At 38.0% G+C, this 21,859-nt stretch overlaps 1 protein-coding gene across 1 annotated transcript in view; it reads left to right on the top strand.

Moving 5' to 3' along the window:
• Positions 1-21,859, top strand: part of ADGRG7 (adhesion G protein-coupled receptor G7) — a 68,286-nt gene that overhangs the window by 27,214 nt on the left and 19,213 nt on the right. Inside the window, exons 5-11 of the mRNA XM_006729584.3 lie at positions 1,453-1,602; positions 2,078-2,184; positions 7,911-8,050; positions 8,168-8,275; positions 14,101-14,261; positions 14,710-14,865; positions 19,360-19,472. Of these exons, the coding sequence (XP_006729647.2) occupies positions 1,453-1,602; positions 2,078-2,184; positions 7,911-8,050; positions 8,168-8,275; positions 14,101-14,261; positions 14,710-14,865; positions 19,360-19,472 (935 nt within the window). The remainder of the gene's footprint in view (positions 1-1,452; positions 1,603-2,077; positions 2,185-7,910; positions 8,051-8,167; positions 8,276-14,100; positions 14,262-14,709; positions 14,866-19,359; positions 19,473-21,859) is intronic.

Below are 21,859 nucleotides of genomic sequence, written 5' to 3'. Positions count from 1 at the left end.
GGGACTCGATCCCAGGACTCCAGGATCACGACCTGAGCCGAAGGCAGTCGCTTAACCAACTGAGCCACCCAGGCGCCCTATCATATTTAATTCTTATAACAACTATATAGAGATAGATATTTATGTACCTATTTTATAGATGAGGAAGCTATCTCTGAGAGGTGTAGTGAACCACAGCCAAAAAGTGATGGAGTTACTTTTTATTTTAAAGCCCACACTGTATCACTCTGGCTCCCTAATTGTAGATGGGCAGGGATAGGGGTAGAGATGGGGTTGGGAGTGGAGAGTGGAGATGGCTGCCAACTCCATAGTTTGTGCCAACTACACAGACTGGGGGAAAGACCTTATGTTCTGGAGTCTGACTACCCAGTTTTTGGCTGTGAGCTCTGACACTTGTAAGCTGCGTGGACTGCTCTACCTCTCCAAACCTTTAAACAGGGATAAGGATGCTCCACTGACAGTGTTGTTTTTTGTACTAAATGTGATAACTCCTATAAAATATCCAGCAAAGCGCCTAGAACAGAGCAGGGACCTAGCTATTGAATGAGAGCTTTCGTTGTTTCTGTCTATTGATTGAATATTGTTTTCAACTCTCCCCTAAGTGTGAATGGCCTGTGACCTTGGTTTGATTTTTGAAATAATGCTGCCATCTAGTGAAAAACGAAGCCACATATACACACCATAACACCTGGCTCTACTAAAGACAATACGGATTAACATGTTTTAGCCTCACAACACCAGAGCCAGGGGGCCAGTTGGTACCTGGAGATAGGGCCTAGGTCAGTGTTTCTCAATCTGTGCTGAAAAGCCTGTTTTAAAAATTTCCAATCCCTTGCAGACCGATAATTTTGTAAAATGTAGTAACAATGAATTCCTAGGAAAATGGGATGAAAAAGATATATATAAAATACAAATTCTTTTTTTCTCTTTAAAAAAGGTTTTCAATTATTTATTTATTTATTATTGACGTGTAGTTGATACCCGGTGTTGCATTAGTTTCAGGTGTACAACATAGTGATTAGAACAAGTCCATATGTTAGGCTATGTTCACGCAAGTGTAGCTCCCATCCAAATACGGATCACTGAAAAAAATAACTAGATTCAACAGGATACAATTGTTGTGTAAGTTTCTGACCAGTTACAGTTTCTACGCTTATCTCCCTGTGAGCCCTGTAACAGTTACAGGGTTCATGGATCCCACGTTGAGTAGCGTTGGTCTATCTAAGGCAGACTTAGTTAATGAATCCCAGCAGATAGTAAAGGCTGGAAAAGCCACCAGCCTGCATGTACTTTGTCCTTTACACAAGGAGAGAAGCAAACATGAAGAACTGAGTAGATGCAGGAGATCGAGGGTCAGCTAAATTCCAGTTTATTGACCTGCAATTGCTTGCAAAGTGTTTAGACATAGTTGTATAAAGTTAGAGTTGTTGTTTTTTGTTTTTTTTTAAACAGATAGTCAATATCTCAACACAGTCTCTGAATATTTCGGCTGAAGCTCAGATTTTAACATCTGATGTCAATAGAATAACTCCAGAGGGCGTCATTTCTGCCACTAGAGTGGTGGGGCAGATCTTCAACTCAACCAGAAATGCTGAACCTGAGGTAAAACTCACACGGTTTTTAAAAAAGGGGAGGGGAAGAAAAAACAGACACAGAAAGAAAGACAAAACTAGAAACCGCTTTACTTAGTTCAATAGTAAGTATGATAGTTATACTAAGTATTATGGGCTGTAATGTTTCCACAATCAGAGCCCTGCAGTCTTACTTTGTTTCTGCTTCTGTATCCAGGCATCTGCTATTGTGTTCTTGGGGGTGGGGTAGAGGTTCTGTGAAAGACCTTGCCTGGAGGCCAGATTCAGAAGCTAAGCTTCCTGATGGACTGAATTTAAATTTTCCCCATGCCCTATCTTTAGTCTCTGCCATCTAAAACTAAACCTTCAAGTTTGAAAACTACTCACCTCTAGATTACCATACTCACAGTGCCACTTGATACTGTAATAATGCATGATAATGATGGCGATGAGGATGTCTGATGCATGTCTGCTACGATGATCATTTGCTGCCTTCTTCCTGGCAGGCAAAAGTAATTGCTGTAACAACAGTGAGTCAACTTCTAGATGCCGGGGAAGACGTTTTTCAGAAAGCTGCTGCTACTGCTTCTGATAATGATGACACCTTGGCGACGTAAGCCCAATTCCAATCGGGAAAGAAAATATTACAAAGTGCTATCTAGTTTCCTAGGTTAAAGCACGAAGAGAGGTGTCTTTACTTCTCTCCTGGCTGCACTAACTGGCTGAGTCCTCTGGAATGCCGACTGAAGTCTTGGCTTTCCACCCGATCTTCATTTACTGGACAGAGTGTTGGATGTTAATTCCTGCTTCCTGGGGTGGCCATGGTCTGGGAGATAGAGAGCAACTGGGATGATTTAGACTAGAACTTATTTTCCTAGCCTTCGGTTGGCATGGCCAAGGGTCAGCCTGCATGCACAAAAGGAGCTCTTCCAACTCTTCTCAATGTACAGAGCTGAAAATAATAGCATAACTTTGCAGGACATGTTGCCCGCTCCCTACACACAACTCAGCTATCCCCAAGATCCTGGTGTATCTTGGTTAAGCTTTCTTTAGCTTTCCCAAGGCTACATTGAAAAAAAAAATCCAACTCTACCTGCTTTCTCTCTTTTTGATTCCTATGTTTTGACATACTTTTGGTTGTATATTTATAATAAGACTTATATACTTTATTACAGAGGTCTCTTAACTAGGATTCATTGTGTTTTTACCTTATATATAGTTTTCTTGATTTTTAAAAAATTTAGGTAAATTTATATGCTCATTATAGAAAAATAAGAAAATATACAGATGAGAAAAATTTAAAAAATTGTCCCACCTTTATTAACCTGTTGGTATATATTCTTCCAGATTTTTCTCTCTGTGTGTGTGTTTGTATCATATTACATACTCTACTGATTTATAGCTTATTTTTGTCACTTAGTAATAACTTATGAACATCTTTTCAATATAAATATCTATACATATACAACATAAATTTTAGATACTGCATAATATGAGTGAACTTTTATTTAAGCAATTCCTGTTGAAAGACATTTAGATTGCTTCAAGTCTTTTAATATTTTGAGCAATCAACATTCTTATACATAATCTCTGTTTGCATGGCCCATTATTTTTTTAGGAGAAATTCCTAGAAGTAGTTCTCAGTTTTCTAATTTTTACTGTGTTGAGCCCTCAAAGTAGAAAAAGTACAAAAGCATGAAATGGATAAGACATTCAAAAGATTGTAATTCTGAGAGATGGTGGTAGAGGTTGTTGTTTCAGCAGTTTAATTGGTGTATTTTATGACTTCAGATTTCAATAGGAGTCTGGGCCCTTCTCACTGGGAGTGTGGAGACTCCCATTTTTTTTTTTAAGGTTTTATTTATTTATTTGACAGAGAGAGACACAGCGAGAGAGGGAACACAAGCAGGGGGAGTGGAAGATGGAGAAGCAGGCTTCCTGCGGAGCATGGAGCCCGATGTGGGTTTTGATCCCAGGACCCTGGGATCATGATCTGAGCTAAAGGCAGCTGCTTAATGACTGAGCCACCCAGGCGCTCCTAGACTCCCATTTTTCTTGAAGTTGGAGAAGGAAGTGGCCATGGGATTCAGAGTCTCTGTTCAGTGAACATGGAGCTTGAGAGCCAGAGTGGGCTCCCTTCAGAGCTGGAGGCTCTGTGCTTGCAGTCTTGCTAGAGGGAAAGGAGAAGTGTGGATGTTTTTGGTGAGAAAGTGGAGGAGAGAGCAACTATGAGATTTGGCTGAGAAAGTCACACATCATGATATAGATAAAAATACGGTCCTGACAATAAGCAATTATGAATTTTACTGGCTTAAGACATGGACAAAAACTCGATTCTGTGTGATTTATGTGCAATATCCAAATGGCATCGAAGGAGGTGATTAGAGGATGAATAAAAATTTTAAATGTGGGATACACTGAAATATGAAATGTTACAACCACACTCATAGTAATTCCTCCCACTGTGGATTTCTAGTCTGCTTACTTTTCTAATCCTGGTCTGTCAGTTGACTCTCCCAGGTAGTCCTATGCATAAGCCCTCGTGGACTTGGAGCCTCATTCACTTAGATAAGGCTGTCGCCTCAGGCTCCAGCCCCCCAGATCAGGTCACCAAGCCCTTAGTACTCCTCAGGAACTGCCAGCAGAGGTGATGCTAAAGCTCCTCTCTCCCTGCAGAAGAAAATGAATTTTCTTCTCTGGGGAACTCTTCCTTTCCAAACTCTGTCCCTTGAACCTGGGCCTACCTGCAGGGTCTCCTGACAGACACTGGGCTTTCGTGGCCCATCTTACTTTGGCTTCTCCCTTCTTTCATTCACAATTTCCTGTTTGCATCCCTAAGCTACTGGACTCCCCTTCTCCACTCATGGGGAGAAGTGGACAGTGTGAGAGTAAAACAGGAGAGTGACAGGAAGGAAAAAACCTGCCCAGCTCCAGCTGGCTCAAGTTGTCATAGTGAAGTTCTCTAGCATCCATTCATCCATTCTCTTGGTCTAAGTTGGGAGGAGCCATGGGCAAGGTCTCTGCTGTTAAGAGCATCCTACTGCAATCAGTGAATCTAAGACCTCCTTTCTCCATTTTGACCATTTGTCACAAAGACTGAGCTAGCACCCTGAAATTCAGGGCTCATAATTGTCCTTGTTTACCTATCCTTGGGAATGCAAAACTGCTTCCCTAATACTGACCACCTTGCACATTCACATTTCACATTTCTATTTGTATTTTTGTTCCAGCCAGCCTTCTTTGGTTAAAAGATGTCTGCTTAAATTATCTTGACCAGAGATCTATTGTAAAGAGGCTTATGGAATCTCATGGGAACCTAAAAACAGTATCATAATATGGCGGGGCTTTATGGCTTCTGGAGTAGGAAGATGGCAGGGCATCCAAGGCAGCTCTGAAGGTCCCCATAGAGGAGTCTGTGGGCCTTCCTTCTGGGATAATATAATGGTTGTGGCCACAGCCTTTGAAGTCAGACAGTCCTGGGTTCAAATCTTAGCATTGTTATTTAGTCGGTACATGATGGACAAATTGATTTCTCTTGGAAGAGCGTCAGATTCTTCAGTATAATATGGGAATAACTTTGAGACTCACTTCAGTAGGATTCTTGTGAGGTTCAACTGAGTTAATATATGTAAATCACTAGCACGATACTTGACTTTTATATATTTGGTCTTGAAAAAAAGTTAGCAGTTGGTCTTTATAATTAACATGACTCAATAAACATGTATGTTTCATCTTCTAGTTTCTGCTCTTTCATAAATTAACCCTGTTAATGACATTGGGGAAACATAATTAAAAACAAAATCTTTTCTCAACCCAGAAATGCTCTCCACAAACATAGTAGAGAAAGAAAACACTTTTTATGGCATAAACATTAAACCAGAATGTGATGTGTATCACAGGCAAACACTAAGAGATTTCAGACAGAGAGGAATCTCACTTCTTTATATAGCCGAGCAGATATAACCCATTACATACGTGTTTTCAGGTAATCAATAACTAGTCCTCAATTAAGAGAACTTGACAACACCGACACACATAGTTCATCCTACATTAACCCAGTAATTGAGGTGACCATCTGTGTTAGCTAATGGACTTTATCCAGAGGAAGAACAAACTTCTCATATCTTTATGACAAGATATGATTATAAAGACCAACTGCTATCTTTATGACAGCTTTGCAACTTGGAGCAAGGTACCCACCCACTAAAATTAGGCTCCTACCCTCACAGGAACTGGGAAATAGGGAATTCCTTGATGTTTACATTTCAAAGAGATGGCTTCTATGTCCTTGAGAAAGACATTCCTAGGTCATAAAGTGGACAAAATGCCAATGTAGTTCTCAAAAGAATTTATATATATATATAATTTATTTTTTTACAAATTTATTTATTTATTTGACAGAGAGAGAGACAGTGAGAGAGGGAACACAAGCAGGGGGAGTGGGAGAAGGAGAAGCAGGCTCCCCGCTGAGCAGGGAGCCCGATGAGGGACCGGATCCCTGGACCCTGGGATCATGACCTGAGCGGAAGGCAGACACTTAACCATCTGAGCCACCCAGGCATCCCATCTTTTATTTTCAACAGGAAAAAATAAGCCTCTTATTTTAAATTTCTATTTGGCCTTACAATGACAGAATGACTTCTCTGGTCGCCTCTAAACCATGACTTTCCTGATATAACTATGGCACTAACTTGAAAATTCCCGAGTGAAAAGAATCTGGTTTCTTTTTCCAGTCATTTATACTGGCCAATGGCAAGCCTCTGCATTGGGTACTCCTAGGCAAGCACTCATCTCTAATCGAATCAGTTATGGCAAGAGCAGGGAAGAATCATATGGAAGGAAAAAATGACCTTAAAAGTGGCTGTGGCTAGAGCAACCCTTTAAAAGTGGTTGTGAGAGGCGCGTGGGTGGCTCAGTCAGTTAAGCATCTGCTTTTGGCTCAGGTCATGATCCCAGGGTCCTGGGATCAAGCCCTGCATCGGGCTCCCTGCTCCGCGGGAAGCCTGCTTCTCCTTCTCCCACTCCCCTTGCTTGTGTTCCCTCTCTCGCTGTGTCTCTCTCTGTCAAATAAATAAAATCTTAAAAAAAAAATAAAAATAAAAACCAAAAGTGGTTGTGAACCCTGCAATCACTCTCAGATATCTAGTACATCCTTCTCTTTAGACTTCCAATGCCTGAGGGAGCACCTCTTGCTATCTCCAGTGTTTCATAGGGTATGACCTCTTAGTTGGTGCTCAACAGATATTGTTTGGTTGACAAATGTATGAAATATGTTCTTATAAGATTAGAATTTTGTTATGTAGTCTTCCTGTCGAAAGCAGCTCTGGAGTATGATTGTTATTCATTAAGTGGGAAATGTATACTGTGAATTGCTAAAAATTCAGAAAATGGTGTTACGAAAGGAAAACATTCAAAACAGAGAAGCCAACTCGAATGTTTCCATATAAATGATTATCATACTCTCTTTATGAAAGCAATTTTTAATTATTTTAAAATTTGTCTATTATGTCAGTTGGGGAAAGGGAAAAATACTTTAGTGGCCAAAATAGAGATTTAGGATATGGAACAACTACATTTTAATGAAATCCCTTCATTTCTGGGAAAACTAGATTGAATCGGTTATCTTAGCTATAGAGATTTTGTTTTGTCAAGTACAAAAATAGTGCAAGTATTTCTTACAGGAAACAAGGAAAAGAAAAGGTCTTACGACTTTTCTCTGGAAAGCACCAAATTGACAGGTTCCCCCACTCCCTCCCACCTTCCATCTAATCTGTCTTTAAAATTATCCAAAGTAGAAAAGAACATTGTGGAAACCTGCAATGTAGAGTTAATAACCAAGGCAGTGAGCTCAGAGCTCTATTCTTGCATGGTTCCAAATGAACTGTTGCCTCTGGAACCAACAACTAACAGGAGATGCTTTAGACCCCAAGGGGTTTGGGTGAGAGGAGGGAGTTGAATAAGTGGAAATTGGTTCTCATCACTGGAGAAACAAGGAGCACATGTCTGGCCAATGATGGGTAGCAACACCATCCTTTGTGTGAAGAACAACACAATAAAGACTACTTCTGTGGGGAACTTTGTCATTGTTGAGCTCCAACTTTCTGGCATCTATATACAAGGTATCCTTCAGTGGAGACAGTCCATCAGAACTTTAGAAAAAGTATATACATAACAAAGCAAGATTCTGGTGAAGACAATAAATTATTTTAAGTAGATTGTGCCAATGTTCGCATGAGTTCTATGGTCGTGCCTTTCTACTGGGATGTGGGAGAGAACACACACCTTTGATTTTATGACAAATCTCTAGAATATTATGTTGTTATGTTTTATCCTATACAGACTTATTAAGCAAATGGAGATTTATTCTACATCTTTGGGTAACACGTCAGTGGTGAGACCTAATGTGGCGGTACAGTCTGTGGCTTTCTCTTCAGAAAGCACTATGGAGTCTCTAAACGTTCGCTTCTCTGTGAGGAAAGGTGAGTGGTTTGTCTCATGTACTTATGATATCAGACAGCATTCTGCTATCAACCATGAATAATGCTCTATCTATGAAAATGTAGACTTTTAAAACTCTACTTTTGTCCTTCTGACAGGAACTAGTGATTCTCTCATTTCTGGTTCCACAGTTGTGGAGAGAGATGTGGACAAACTTAATCCAGATGGGGAGACTGAACTTCAAATCTTGCTCAGTACCTTAAAAAGTAGGTCTCAAACTTTGTTACATTAAAAAATACACTCAAATTGGGGGCACCTGGGTGGCTCAGTTGGTAAGCCTCTAACTTCCGGCTCACGTCATGATCTCAGGATCCTGGGATTGAGCGCCCATATGCAGCTCCCCACTCAGCGGGGAGTCTGCTTCTCCCTCTGCCCCTCCCCCCACTCAGGCACACCACACGCTCTCTCTCTCAAATAAATAAATAAAATCTTAAAATTATGGTAATCTCAACTCTACTGTTCTAGATGATAGAGATGTTTTCTTTTCTTTTTTTCCTTTTCAAAAACCTTTGTAGCAGAATTGAAATGCTCTGGTCATGGACACAAGTCTGTTTTCTAAGAAAAATCTAGCTAATGTAGGTCAGTTTTACACTTAAAAATATATTTAAAAATATTCAGTCATAAACTTTGCCCCTATTTACTCTTGGCATGGCACTCACAGGCTCAGATTCATCCTATAGACCTGCCTTGGGATATTTTATGTAATTGGTACAGTCATCATCTTGTAGCAACAGATTTTAGTTATCTCTGCTAATATGGTGCTCACCATGGTCTCCCTATATCTTGCATATAGCCCTTCAGAAAAGTTAATGTCTAACATGAAATGTTTGTACTTTTCAGAGTCTAAAATAATGATTACTTTGACAATAATAATAGGGAAAACAAGCACACACATTTACTTTTATTCTCCCCCCAAATAAAACAAATCCAATGTGGGGTGCCTGGGTGGCTCAGTCGGTTAAGCATCCAACTCTTGATTTCAGCTCAGGTCATGATCTCAGGGTTGTGAGATCAAGCCCACGTCCGCTCTGCACTGAATGTGGAGCCTGCTTAAGATTCTCTCTCTCCCTCTCCTTCTGCCCCTCCCCCCCCAAAAGAATAAAACTTAAAAAGCACTCCATTGTTAGAAAGTGCATATTTTAGAATTCGTAATAGCACTGATAAAGAAGAAGGGGTATTACTCATGGCTCTGGCATGTTGTGGAATTTTGCTCCCATTTGCTTTGGCTACATGCTTTGTGAAGGTAGAGACTAAATCTAAATCTTTTATGTTCTTTTCTGTGTTTTCCTTTTAATTTAAAAAATATTTCATGCATATAGAAAAGTATAGATAATAATACATGCAGCACGTGTACCCACCAGCAAGGTAAGCAGATGTCAAATTTTGCTATGTTTGCTTCAGACCTCTTAAAAAAAAAAAAGGAAGATATTATAGCTGTACCTGAAGTCCTGTGTCCTGTTTTTTCCCATCCCTCCCCACCGCCCCAGAACTTATATCTTTCTTAAGTTGGTGTGTTTCATTTTTATGGCTGCCTTTAAACTTTTGCTACATATTTATATAGCCATATATAAAGTATTCTATTTTGCGAATTTTAAATATTTACCTAAGTGGTATCATGGTGTATGGAACTTGCTTTTTTTAAACTAAACATCCCTTTTGGGAGATTTATTAATACATTATTAAGCTTATTAACTTTTGTCTATCTGATAAATATGTTACAAGTATTGTTATATTCCTTTTGCAGCTTGGAAATTCAATGATATGTTAGATTTTTTTTCTTCCTTTATTTGTGTAACTTTTCATGTATTTATTAGACATTCTGATATTCTACTCTGCGACTTGCTTATTCAGACACTATGATCATTTCTGTACTGGATTGTTTGTCTTTTTCTTATTGGTCATTAGAAGTTCTTTATGTACTCTGGACACTAATTCTTTATTGGTTATAAAGTTGCAAATATCTTTCCTCCAGTCTGTAGCTTTTTTTGCTTGGCTTTTGACATCTTTTGTCATACCCAAATTTTAATTTTTAGGGCAGTCCAATGTATCAGTATTTTCCTCTATAATTGGTACTTTTTATTTTATTTATTTTAATTTTTTTTAAAGATTTTATTTATTTATTCGACACAGAGAGACACAGCATGAGAGTGAACACAAGCAGGGGGAGTGAGAGAGGGAGAAGTAGGCTTCCCCCTGAGCAGGGAGCCCGATGCCGGGCTCGACCCCAGGACCCTGGGATCATGACCTGAGCCGAAAGCAGACGCTTAACGACTGAGCCATCCAGGTGCCCCTATAATCGGTACTTTTTAAAAGAAATCTTCCCTATGTTAAAGTCACAACAATAGTCTCCTATATTTTCTTCTGCATGTTTTTATTGTTTGTGTATGCATTTAGGTCTTCAGTGAACCTAGAATTTATGTGTTTGGTGAAAGATAAGGATCTAACTTCTTTTTTTTTTAAGATTTTATTTATTTATTTGACAGAGAGAGAGCGAGCACAAGCAGGGGGAGCGGCAGAGGGAGAGGGGGAAGCAGGCTCCCCACTGAGCAGGGAGCCTGACGCGGGACTTGATCCCAGGACCCTGAGATCAATGACCTGAGCAGAAGGCAGACGCTTAACGACTGAGCCGCCCCGGCATCCCCGGGATCTAACTTCTTACTCCTTATAAATTATCATTCTTTTCAAATAAGCTAAAACACACTATTAAGAGACAGAGACTCAGGCTGGACTGAAAGCGACTTTTTTTTTTTTTTTAAGATTTTATTAATTTGACAGAGAGAGACACAGCGAGAGAGGGAACACAAGCAGGGGGAGAGGGAGAGGAAGAAGCAGGCTTCCCGCTGAGCAGAGAGCCTGATGCAAGCTGGATCCCAGGACCCTGGGATCATGACCTGAGCTGAAGGCAGATGCTTAACCAACTGAGCCACCCAGGCACCCCTGAAAGGGACATATTTTATATGATTTTTAGAAGCCAAACCCCCAAATTATCTGTTTTAATTCTTTGTTCTAAAAGGACATCATTGACATATATAAGCAAAAATTATTGACAAACCATTCTTCTAAGGAAAGGTTTTAGTGCAACTATCCCAGATATTAAAGATCAAGTAGACAAAAAAAATTAATAAACTTGACATTTATATACATTTGAGTGTATGTGTAGTTTTGTTTGTAGGCAGAAAAGGGATAACAAAAGTTCTTTTCATATATCCATCAAGCGGTTCAAAAACTGACCATTTATTTATTACTCACGACGTGGTCATTTTCTACTGACCATGTAGAAAAGCTTATGCATTTTTAAAAATTTTTTATTGTTATGTTAATCACCATACATTACATCATTAGTTTTTGATGTAGTGTTCCATGATTCATTGTTTGTGCATAACACCCAGTGCTCCACCCAGAATGTGCCCTCTTTAATACCCATCACCAGGCTAACCCATCCTCCCACTCCCATCCTCTCTAGAAACCTCAGTTTGTTTTTCAGAGTCCATTGTCTCTCATGGTTCCTCTCCCCCTCCGATTTCCCCCCCCTTCATTCTTCCCCTCCTGCTATCTTCTTCTTCTTTTTTTTTTTCTTAACATATATTGCATTATTTGTTTCAGAGGTACAGATCTGTGATTCAACAGTCTTGCACAATTCACAGCACTCACCATAGCACATACCCTCCCCAATGTCTATCACCCAGCCACCCCATCCCTCCCACCCCCCCACTCCAGCAACCCTCAGTTTGTTTCCTAAGATTAAGAATTCCTCATATCAGTGAGGTCATATGATACATGACATGTATCAAAGCTTATGCATTTTGTAAAATAAAAGTTACATAAAACATAGTTCCTGACCACAATGCAATAAAACTAGAAATGTACCATAAAAGAATAGCCAAAATTTTATCCAATTAGAAATTAAAAATAAACGTTGTTAGAAAGGAAATTAAACTGTACATTACAAAGTACTTGGAAATTAATGGCAATGAGAATACCACATATCAACACCTATGGGATGTGGACAAAGAGTTATTTGAATTCTTCCCTATGTTAAAGTCATAATGATAGTCTCCTATATTTTCATCTGCATGTTTTTAGTGTTTAAAGTAAATTATTTAAAGTAAGTTATTTAAATTATTTAAAGTAAAATGTATGTGCTTTAATAAATTTATTAGAAAATAAATGACATTGTTAAAAAATGAACTGAGCATTCAACTAAAGAATCATAAAAATAAAGTAAATCTGAAGAAACAAGAAAGAAGGAATTAATAAATGTAATAGAGAAACTTAATAAAAATAGAAGTTAACAAATGTTAGATTTGATCAACAAAATAAAACATCAGTTCCATGAAAAGACTAATAAAATAGGCAAGATTCTAACAAATTTGATTAAGAAAAGGGAGAGAGTGAAAGAATATAAATAAACAACAAGAAGGTATATCTAGAAATATGGAGATTTAACAAAAATTGTAACAGTAAATAGAATTTTTTCTAATGAATCTGAATATCTAGATGAAAGTGATTATTTTCTAATAAATGACCAAAATACTGTAGGAATGAGAAGAAGGGTAAGAAGGGACTTTCATTTTTTAACTTTTATTTATTTATTATTTATTTATTTATATTTTTAAAAAGATTTATTTATTTATTTGAAAGTGAGAACATGTGCGTGTGCATGCACAAACACGAGCAGGGGGAGAGGCAGAGGGAGAGGGAGAGAGAGAATGTCAAGCAGACTCTGCTGAGCACGGAGCCTGACATGGGGCTCGGTCTCACAACTCTGAGATCATGACCTGAGCCAAAGTCAAGAGTCCGGTGCTTAACCAACTGAGCCATCCAGCCACCCCTGGATTTGACTTTTACATCAAGCATGTCATTCTTTTATTAAAAAACAAAACAAAACAATAATAATGAAAAGAAGCCTTACTGCAATTTTAGGGTTCACTTTGTCATCTAGTGTCCAGAAGGAACAATTCGGCAAGGTTAATGTGCCATGAAAACGCTCCATAAGCCAATGTCTTTCTTTCTAGGTAGAGGCTAGAACATGGCTGGCTGGGGAGGACATTTAGGGGCTGTCAGGGCATTGTCTGCCTATCTCTCCAATCACACTGAAGAGGCTCGTCTCACTGCCACTGTTTTAGTTTTCTTGATATCACTGGTAAAAGCAGAGTTTAAAAAATTAATTCAGTTCAAACTTGTAGTTATTCTGGTTGCTTCTGTCTTAAATATGGCCAACAGTTGTATAAAGTGTTAGGGACATTCCTTAGGTTGTTCTGTTTGACAACTGCTGTGGCTGGCTTCCACGAAAACCCCTCTGCTGCGGCCATGCTTTCCTAGGATCTCTGAGGAACAGCTGACCACTTTTTCCCAATGTCCTGAAGAAATATGTCACGATAGTCTTCCAGCCTCAGGAAAAACCCATGATCATCGTGAAGTAGCAGAGACCAGTAGTTCAAGAGATGATGGAAAGTATCTGGCTCCCTTGAAACAGTCCCTGATATGTACACCGTGAACTCCTGGCTCTGTGACTGAGTAGACTGGTTTCTGCTCAGTCCCTCTTAACAGGAAACAGGTTTCATAGAGCAGTTTCCTAGGCACTGCCAACCTGATATTCACCATTTACTTGTTGCTGTTTCTTGTCTGATGTCTTATCAGCAGTGGCGGGGGGAGGGGGGGAAGCGACATGGCCTTGGGCTACCTGAATGCCATGTTGACTCTGTTCCACTGCCTAGAAAGCAAGATGTTTATTTTATACATGAGACCCTTACAATACCTCCTTGAGGTGGATTAGGCAGAAATTTTTGTCACCATTTTAGAAGGTAAGGAATCTGAACCTCAGGAAAAAAATTAATATGAGTGGAACGGCCAGGCACAGGTTATATATGTTAATTACATATTGCAATTAAGTAAAGATTCAGCTAGCAAACCATTTTTACAGTACTTTACTCAAATATTAAGCAGTCATGCAGTTGAACAATGACACGGTACTTTGTTTTTTGTTTGCCCTAGGGTTCATTTGTTGATTGATTTATTTTTTGTCTCATAGGTAACACAATGGCATGCGGCTTTGTAGTGTATCAAAACAACAAGCTTTTCCAATCAAAAAGTTTTAAAGCTAAATCAGATTTTAGTCAAAAAGTTATCTCAAGCAGTACTGATAAAAATAACCATCAGGGAGCTTCTGTTGATATTGTCTTTAAGCCAAGGGTGAGTTTTTCCACTAACCAAAAAAAAAAAAAAAATTTTTTTTCAGGCCACTTTTGATTACAAAAGCTGGGTTGGTTGGGCAAAAGAAATCCACAGGAAGACTCTATACTTTTTAAGTTTTTATTTAAATTCCAGTTAGTTAACATACAGTGTAATATTCATTTTAGGTGTACAATTATTGATTTAACAGTAAAACTCTTTAAAAGATTCTTTGAAGATATTCATTGAAACATTCCCCACACCCATTTTTTTTGTCAGACTAGCTAAATGCAAAATGAGCTAATTTGAATTTTATATCCTTTTCCCCCTCCCTAATCTATAATGAAGATGTTGTACTTAGTACATACCTAATTGATTTCTCATATGCTTATCTTATCCTATTCGGTTTTTTTCTACCTGATTCAGCATTTTAAAAAAAATCGGTTGCTATTGTCTTTTCAATTTCTAGTATGACCAAAAAGAATTCCAGCTCCATTCCTATGCCTGTGTCTATTGGAATCTGTTAACAAAGGATTGGGACACACATGGGTGTGACAAAAATGGGAGCACGAATGACTTCTTGTACTGTCGCTGCAACCATACTACTAATTTTGCTGTATTAATGGTAAGGATGTACATAGTCATCTCTTTCTAGACAAGAATTTCCCTTATAGGGGCACCTGGGTGGCTCAGTCGTTAAGCGTCTGCCTTCGGCTCAGGTCATGATCCCAGGGTCCTGGGATTGAGCCCTGCATCGGGCTCCCTGCTCAGCGGGAAGCCTGCTTCTCCCTCTCCCACTCCCCCTGCTTGTGTTCCTTCTCTCGCTGTGTCTCTCTCTGTCAAATAAATGAATAAAATTAAAATAAATAAATAAATAAATCCTTCTTAAAAAAAAAAAGAATTTCCCTTATACATAATTCTGGCATGTGCTAATTGGAAATAACTTTGGGGCTTAGTTTGCATAGATATTCCACCTAGATTAAATGGATAAACAGGGAATGGAGTGATAAGACTAAAAAAAGAAGTGCTGGTAAAAGCAGGTAAATAAGAGCTTTCTGCAGTATGGTCTCAGGGTGGATGAGGTCAGCACCGCGTATTTAGTGATAAGAAGGGAGCCCGTGTGGGACGCCTGGGTGGCTCAGTCGGTTAAGCGTCTGCCTTCGGCTCAGGTCATGATCCCAGGGTCCTGGGATTGAGTCCCACGTCGGGCTCCCTGCTCAGTGGGGAGCCTGCTTCTCCCTCTGCCTCTGTCTCTCTCGAATAAATAAATAAAAAAAATCTTTAAAAAAAAAAAAAGAAGGGAGCCCGTGTGCAAAAGAGGAGCTGACAGACTCCATTCAACTAACTCACATGTTGTGAAGCTTGAAGTTGTCATAGATAGAGGTAAAGCTGTATGGCGTGTGTTGGGGACGGGTTCAATACACACTTACCTGTGGATGGGCAGTTTAAATCAGTTACCCAAAGCTTTTTCCATTGGAATAATCTAAGTTGCTAAGTTTATGCTAGAAGATAAAAGAGGAAAAGCTCTTGAATTCATCCAATTTGTCCCATAGGTCCTTTATGTATTCCTTATATCTTTTTTTTTAGAGAGGGAGGGGCAAAGGGAGAGGGAGAGAGAGAATCTTAAGCAGGATCCACAGCCAGTGTGGATCTCACGACCCTGAGATCATGACCTGAGCCAAAATCAACTAAGCCACCCGGGTGTCCCTCCTTATATCTTTTAACTCCAAAACTACCCTGTACAAATAACTGATAACACTTAGCTCTGGTGTGTAGCTATAAGTGAACCTCTGAAAGTCCTTGGGCTGATTCTTTTAAGAGAGGGACCTATTTATTCTATTTCCAGAAACTTATTATTCTTGTAAAACTGAAAGTGTTAGTTTTTATGCTTGATGGAACGTTTTTATATGCAGTAGAATGGGGAGGGATGTAGTATGTTACACTTATTAATATTATGAATCTTCCTGAGAAAAGCAGATGTTTTCATTCCCTAGTAGCTGTGAGGTAGCCATCTTTGGGAAGCCAATGGAGATCAGAACATACTGGTACAACATATAATATCAGATTATAGAACCTTGGTTTTGTTTGTTTGTTTCATTTTTGTTGTTGTTGTTGTTGTTTTGAGAGGGGTTAGGGAGGGGCAGAAGGAGAGGGAGAGAGAGAATCTGAAGCAGGAGCAGGCTCCACGCCCAGTGTGGAGCATGACACAGGGCTTGATCTCACAACCTTGAGATCATGACCTGAGCCAAAATCAAAAGTTGAATGCTTAACCAACTGAGCCACCCAGGTGCCCCAATATAGAAGCATGTTTTATAAAAAATTTTTTTGAAATAACTATAATTTTCTCTCTCTCTCCCTTCCTTCCTTCATTTCTCTCTTTCTTTTTCTCTTTTTCTTTCTTTTTTTCTTTCTTTCTTTCTTTCCTCTCTTTCTTTCTTTCTCTTTCTTCCATTTACTTCCTTTTCTTACTTTAATGCATTGGATTTAACTTCCAGTACAATTTTTTTTGGTTGTTTCAAGTTTGTGTATATATTCTAGTTAGTTAACATATAGTGTCATATTGGTTTCAGGAGTAGAATTTAGTGATTCATCACTTATATATAACACCCAGTGCTCATCACAACTAGTGCCCTCCTTAATGCCCATCATCCGTTTAGCCCATTTCCCCATCCGCCTCCCCTCCAGCAACCCTCAGTTTGTTTCCTGTAGTTAAGAGTCTCCTATGGTTTTTCTCCCTCTCATTTTTTTCCTTCCCCTATTTTCATCTGTTTTGTTTCTTAAATCCATGTATGAGTGAAATCATATGGTATTTGTCTTTTTCTGACTGACTTATTTTTCTTAGCATAATACACTCTAGCTCTATCCACTTCGTGGCACATGGCAAAATTTTATTCTTTTTGATGGCTGAGTAATATTCCATTATATATATATACCACTTATTCTTTATCCATTCATCAGTGGATGGACATTTGGGCTCTTTCCATAATTTGGCTATTGTTGATAATGCTGTTATAAACATCAGTTTGTATACCCCTTTGAATCAGTATATTTGTATCCTTTGGGGTAAATACCTAGTAGTGTAATTGCTGGATGGTCGGGTAGTTGTATTTTTAACTTTTTGAGGAAACTCCACACTGTTTTACAGAGTGGTTGCTCCAGTTTGCATTCCCACCAACAATGTAAGAGGGTTCCCCTTTCTTCTCATTGTCGCCAACATCTGTTGTTTCCTGTGTTGTTAATTTTAGCCGTTCTGACAAGTGTGAGATTATAATTTTCTTATTTTAATGATTAAATCCTTTCTTATTTTAATTGATTTTGATTCTTTTCTAACATATTACAGAGAGATCTACTTTTTTAAAAAAATTTATTTATTTATTTGAGAGAGGGAGTGAGCATGAGGAGGGGGCAGGGCAGAGGGAGAAGAAGCAGACTTCCTACTGAGTGTGGAGCCTGATGTGGGGCTCAATCCCAGGACCCTGGGATCATGACCTGAGAGGAAGGCAGATGCTTAACAGACTGAGCCACCCAGACGCCCCCAGAGATCTGCTTTCTTAATTAGAAAATAGTAAAGATAAAATTTTAACTTTTTTGATATCTTTAAGATCATTAGTATCATTCACTAGCTGTGTAAAGCTTGGGTTGCTATATATATTAAATGATACAGACTACATTGTCATAGTTATTTTTCTTCTTTCCTGAGGTCAAACTTTTGGCTATTTCTTCTCATTAATGTCTGAGTCTGCCTCAATGCCTACCACTCACATTTGTAATTAGTTTTGGGTTGCCAAAGTTTTTAGAAGAGTGATTAGGATTGTACGTAAAGTAGGAGCAGGCAAACTCTAAGCGAATAGATGATTTCTAAGATCTGACGATCTATGTATAGTCTATGATTCTTTGGTATTTACTCAGTATACTGTACACAGGAACTAATGTGCAATCTTTGTTTTTAAAATGAAATTTATTTTATTTTTGTTTTCTTCCTATAAAAGCAATACATACTTATTGCATAAGGTATGGAAGTTTATTTATTAAACAGAAATACACTAATATGGAAAAATATTTATGACATCTTTAATTAAAATAGCAATTCAAATTAAAATATGTTAACAAACTGCTATATGTTTGTACAAGAGACATAGGTAATATTTGTAGGTACATTAAAAAAGGGTCACCTCTGGAGAAGAGATAGGATTTCAAGAGGTAGGGTGGTATGATGTGGGGTAGCTGGTAGGTAAGAGAAATCTATGGTTTTTTTTATGCTTCTATATTACTTTCATGTCATATAAATACTACTTTCTGATTTTTTAAATTATTAAAATAAAGACAGGCAAAAAATTATATATATCCTACTCAGTGGCCACCATTATTACCTCTCCAAGTTTCTAAGAGTACATACTCACACGGAATATACTTATCTATGAATATATACTAAAATACTGGCATAGATAGAGATATATTAGACAAAAGTGAGATCTCCTTTTAAAAATATTTACAGGATCAGGGTGCCTGGGTGGCTCAGTGGTTAAGCCTCTGCCTTTGGCTCAGGTCATGATCCCAAGGTCCTGGGATCAAGCCCTGCATCGGGCTCCCTGCTCCGCGGGAAGCCTGCTTCTCCCTCTCCCACTCCCCCGCTTGTGTTCCCTCTCTCGCTGTGTCTCTGTCAAATAAATAAATAAAATCTTTAAAAAAAATATTTACATGATCATATGAACATCTTTCCATGTCCAAAAAATATGTCTGCAACTTTACCTTTAGTGCATTGGCTTAGATATGCAGATTTCCTCTTGGATTATAATTACACATAAAAATAATGTAAAGGGTAAATGAAATAACTAGCCAATTTAGATCTAGTCCAAACAACTTTGATTTTAGACATTGAGGAAAAGCATATATGTTTTCCCTAACTGACAGTTAGATAACCGTCCTCAACACTACTTCATATAAATTGCTTCGAGATAAGGGGTTCATGTATTTCCTTTTAAAACTTATCAACAGTTTTATAAAAAGATATTTGGCAATTATCTGGTTATTTTGATCAATGTAACTTTCTATGATGTTGACTTTCATAGACATTTCAGGAATGGTTATTTAAAAACATAAGTCTTAACTTATTTTCTAGAGTTTCGAAAAGAAGTATAAATATCCTGAATCACTAGACATATTATCCAGCGTTGGATGTGCGCTCTCCATTACCGGTCTGGCTCTCACAATTGTATTTCAGATTGTCACCAGGTAAGAAAGGAAGCAGGCTCTTCTTATGAGAGAAATTGCTATTCTGATATTATTTCCTCTGCACATATTCTCACCAGAATGCAGTCTTTTGGAACCACAAGGGAAATCAGATTTAGTTCAATAAGCTCATTTTATAGAAGAGGACACTCAGTTCTGGAGAAGCTAAGAAATACATACAAATAAATATACAATTAAAACTGTGGTAAGTGCCTAGAGGTTCATGTTTTTCCCTTTGTATGTAATAGAAAATCCATGGGATGAGACTTTATGATTGTGTGACTATCCTGTTCCTCAACTCTTACTCAGTGGTTTTGGTGTCCACCAATGATCCTTACTGTATTATATTACTACATTGATAGTTGAAAACGATGATTTTTCTTATCTATTATTCTTTCTACATTTAGTTACTGTATTCCTTTGTAAAGAAGTGTACTCTCCACTGTAACCAGAGGGAATCTCTCCACGTTGTTTTGGCATGTCCCTATCAGCACTTTTACAGCAAAATGACCCAGCACATTTATCACTTTCTTTGTCTCATACTTAGAATCAGCCATTTGTTCAAAGAGCCAGAATTCCATTTGATTCCTCTTCTTTACCTATTACACTTAATGAGTCTCGTGCCATTCATTTAAAGTTTTTATACTGAATGCTAACTATAGGCCAAGCACCATGCGCAGACTGAGTACAAAATTATGAATGAGGCAAGTAAGCTCCATCTCTTGTGGTATTTACATTCTTGGGGGAAGACAGATGTTATACAAATATATACAGATTTAAGTATATAATTACAAATAGTGGTAAGTGCCTTGAAGGAAAATTCTATGTCATGTAATTACAGATCTGTCATGTAAAAGGAAATGGCTCTTATATGTGTTCTTTAATTTGTATTTCTATCATAATCACTCTTGAACAATTATTTGGTCCCATGTGAATAAGTTGCAGTAGCTGCATAACTAGTTTCTTTGACTAAAATTTCACTCCTTCCAGTCATCATCACATTTTTTTTTTTTTATTCTCTATCAGTATGTTTCTTAGCAGTTTTGCTACCATAGACGTCACTAAAAACTCATCAGGAAACAAAGACAAAAATTTTAAAAATGACATTGACTTTTAAATTGTGAATCAAATAGTTTTCTTTGTTCATAGACAGGGTCCCACATAATTATATATAATTTATGTATAATGTGTATAAGTTATAATAAATTATACATAATTTAAATATATAAAATATATATGTTAATACATAAATTATAATATATGTTATATGTAAAAATAATATAATATTAATGCACAGAAGTTAGTAATATACAGAAGAGCCAGGGTATCTGAAAATAGCCCATTCTCCCTGTGGATTATAATTTATGTTTGAAATTGGAAAAAAATTAGAAACTAACTTTGTTTTTATATAAAAGGATTCCTTTGAGTACTTTTTTCAGTTCTGGTCATTAAAGCTTTCAAAAGACTGAATGAAATTTTGGATTGTCCAGAAAATCTCAACTAAAACATCAAGAGAATGAACAGAGGTCTGTTTAAATATATACTTTTTATGCATTAAATATATGCTTTTTATGTACCTTCCCAAAGACTGAGAAGGTTCATGATGGAATGTTATAAAATCATAAAGGATATGTAATTAGCAAACAGATTCATTCATCAGATTCTGGGACATTAAAAATGGATACTTGAGGGTGCCTGGGTGGCTCAGTTGGTTAAGCGACTGCCTTTGGCTCAGGTCATGATCCTGGAGTCCCGGGATCGAGTCCCACATCGGGCTCCCTGCTCGGTGGGGGGTCTGCTTCTCCCTCTGACCCTCTTCCCTCTTGTGCTCTCTGTCTCTCATTCTCTCTCTCTCAAATAAATAAATAAAATCTTTAAAAAAAAAATGGATACTTGAAGACATTAGAATTTTCAGCACAGTAATAAACTTAGGGAAAGAGCTATTCCAAGGGGCCTCATAGTCTGAAAAACCCAGAAGGGCTTGGTACTGAATGGAGATTCTATAACTTTCATTAATATAAGACTGCATTGCATAGTATACAGAGAATTATAATATGTCATTAGAGGGAACTTAAGGATATATCTGCCTTTACCCACTAAGGAAAAAAATATATGCACAGAAAAGAGGATATGAAACCTCACATTTGAGATCAACTGTATTTAGGACCTTGAATTCTCTGCCAATCTGAAAATACACAGGTGGGCCAACAGAGGACACACACATGAGCAGGGGCACACACATACACACACTCTCTCTCTCTCTCTTGCGCTTGCTGCCTTCTAAAGACTACTGGTAAACAATGCCATCTTGCAGACAAAATGAGAAAATGCTGTTCTTTTCTAGCAAAGATCTTAGGTAAAGATGAGAAGAAGAAAAAAAAACTCAAAGT

The sequence above is a fragment of the Leptonychotes weddellii genome, chromosome 1, assembly GCF_054177405.1.
Source record: "Leptonychotes weddellii isolate Sample4059 chromosome 1, ASM5417740v2, whole genome shotgun sequence".
Classification (NCBI taxonomy): Eukaryota; Metazoa; Chordata; class Mammalia; order Carnivora; family Phocidae; genus Leptonychotes; species Leptonychotes weddellii.
Note: the sequence above shows the minus strand (reverse complement) of the source record. Positions and strands in the feature narration are given on the sequence as shown.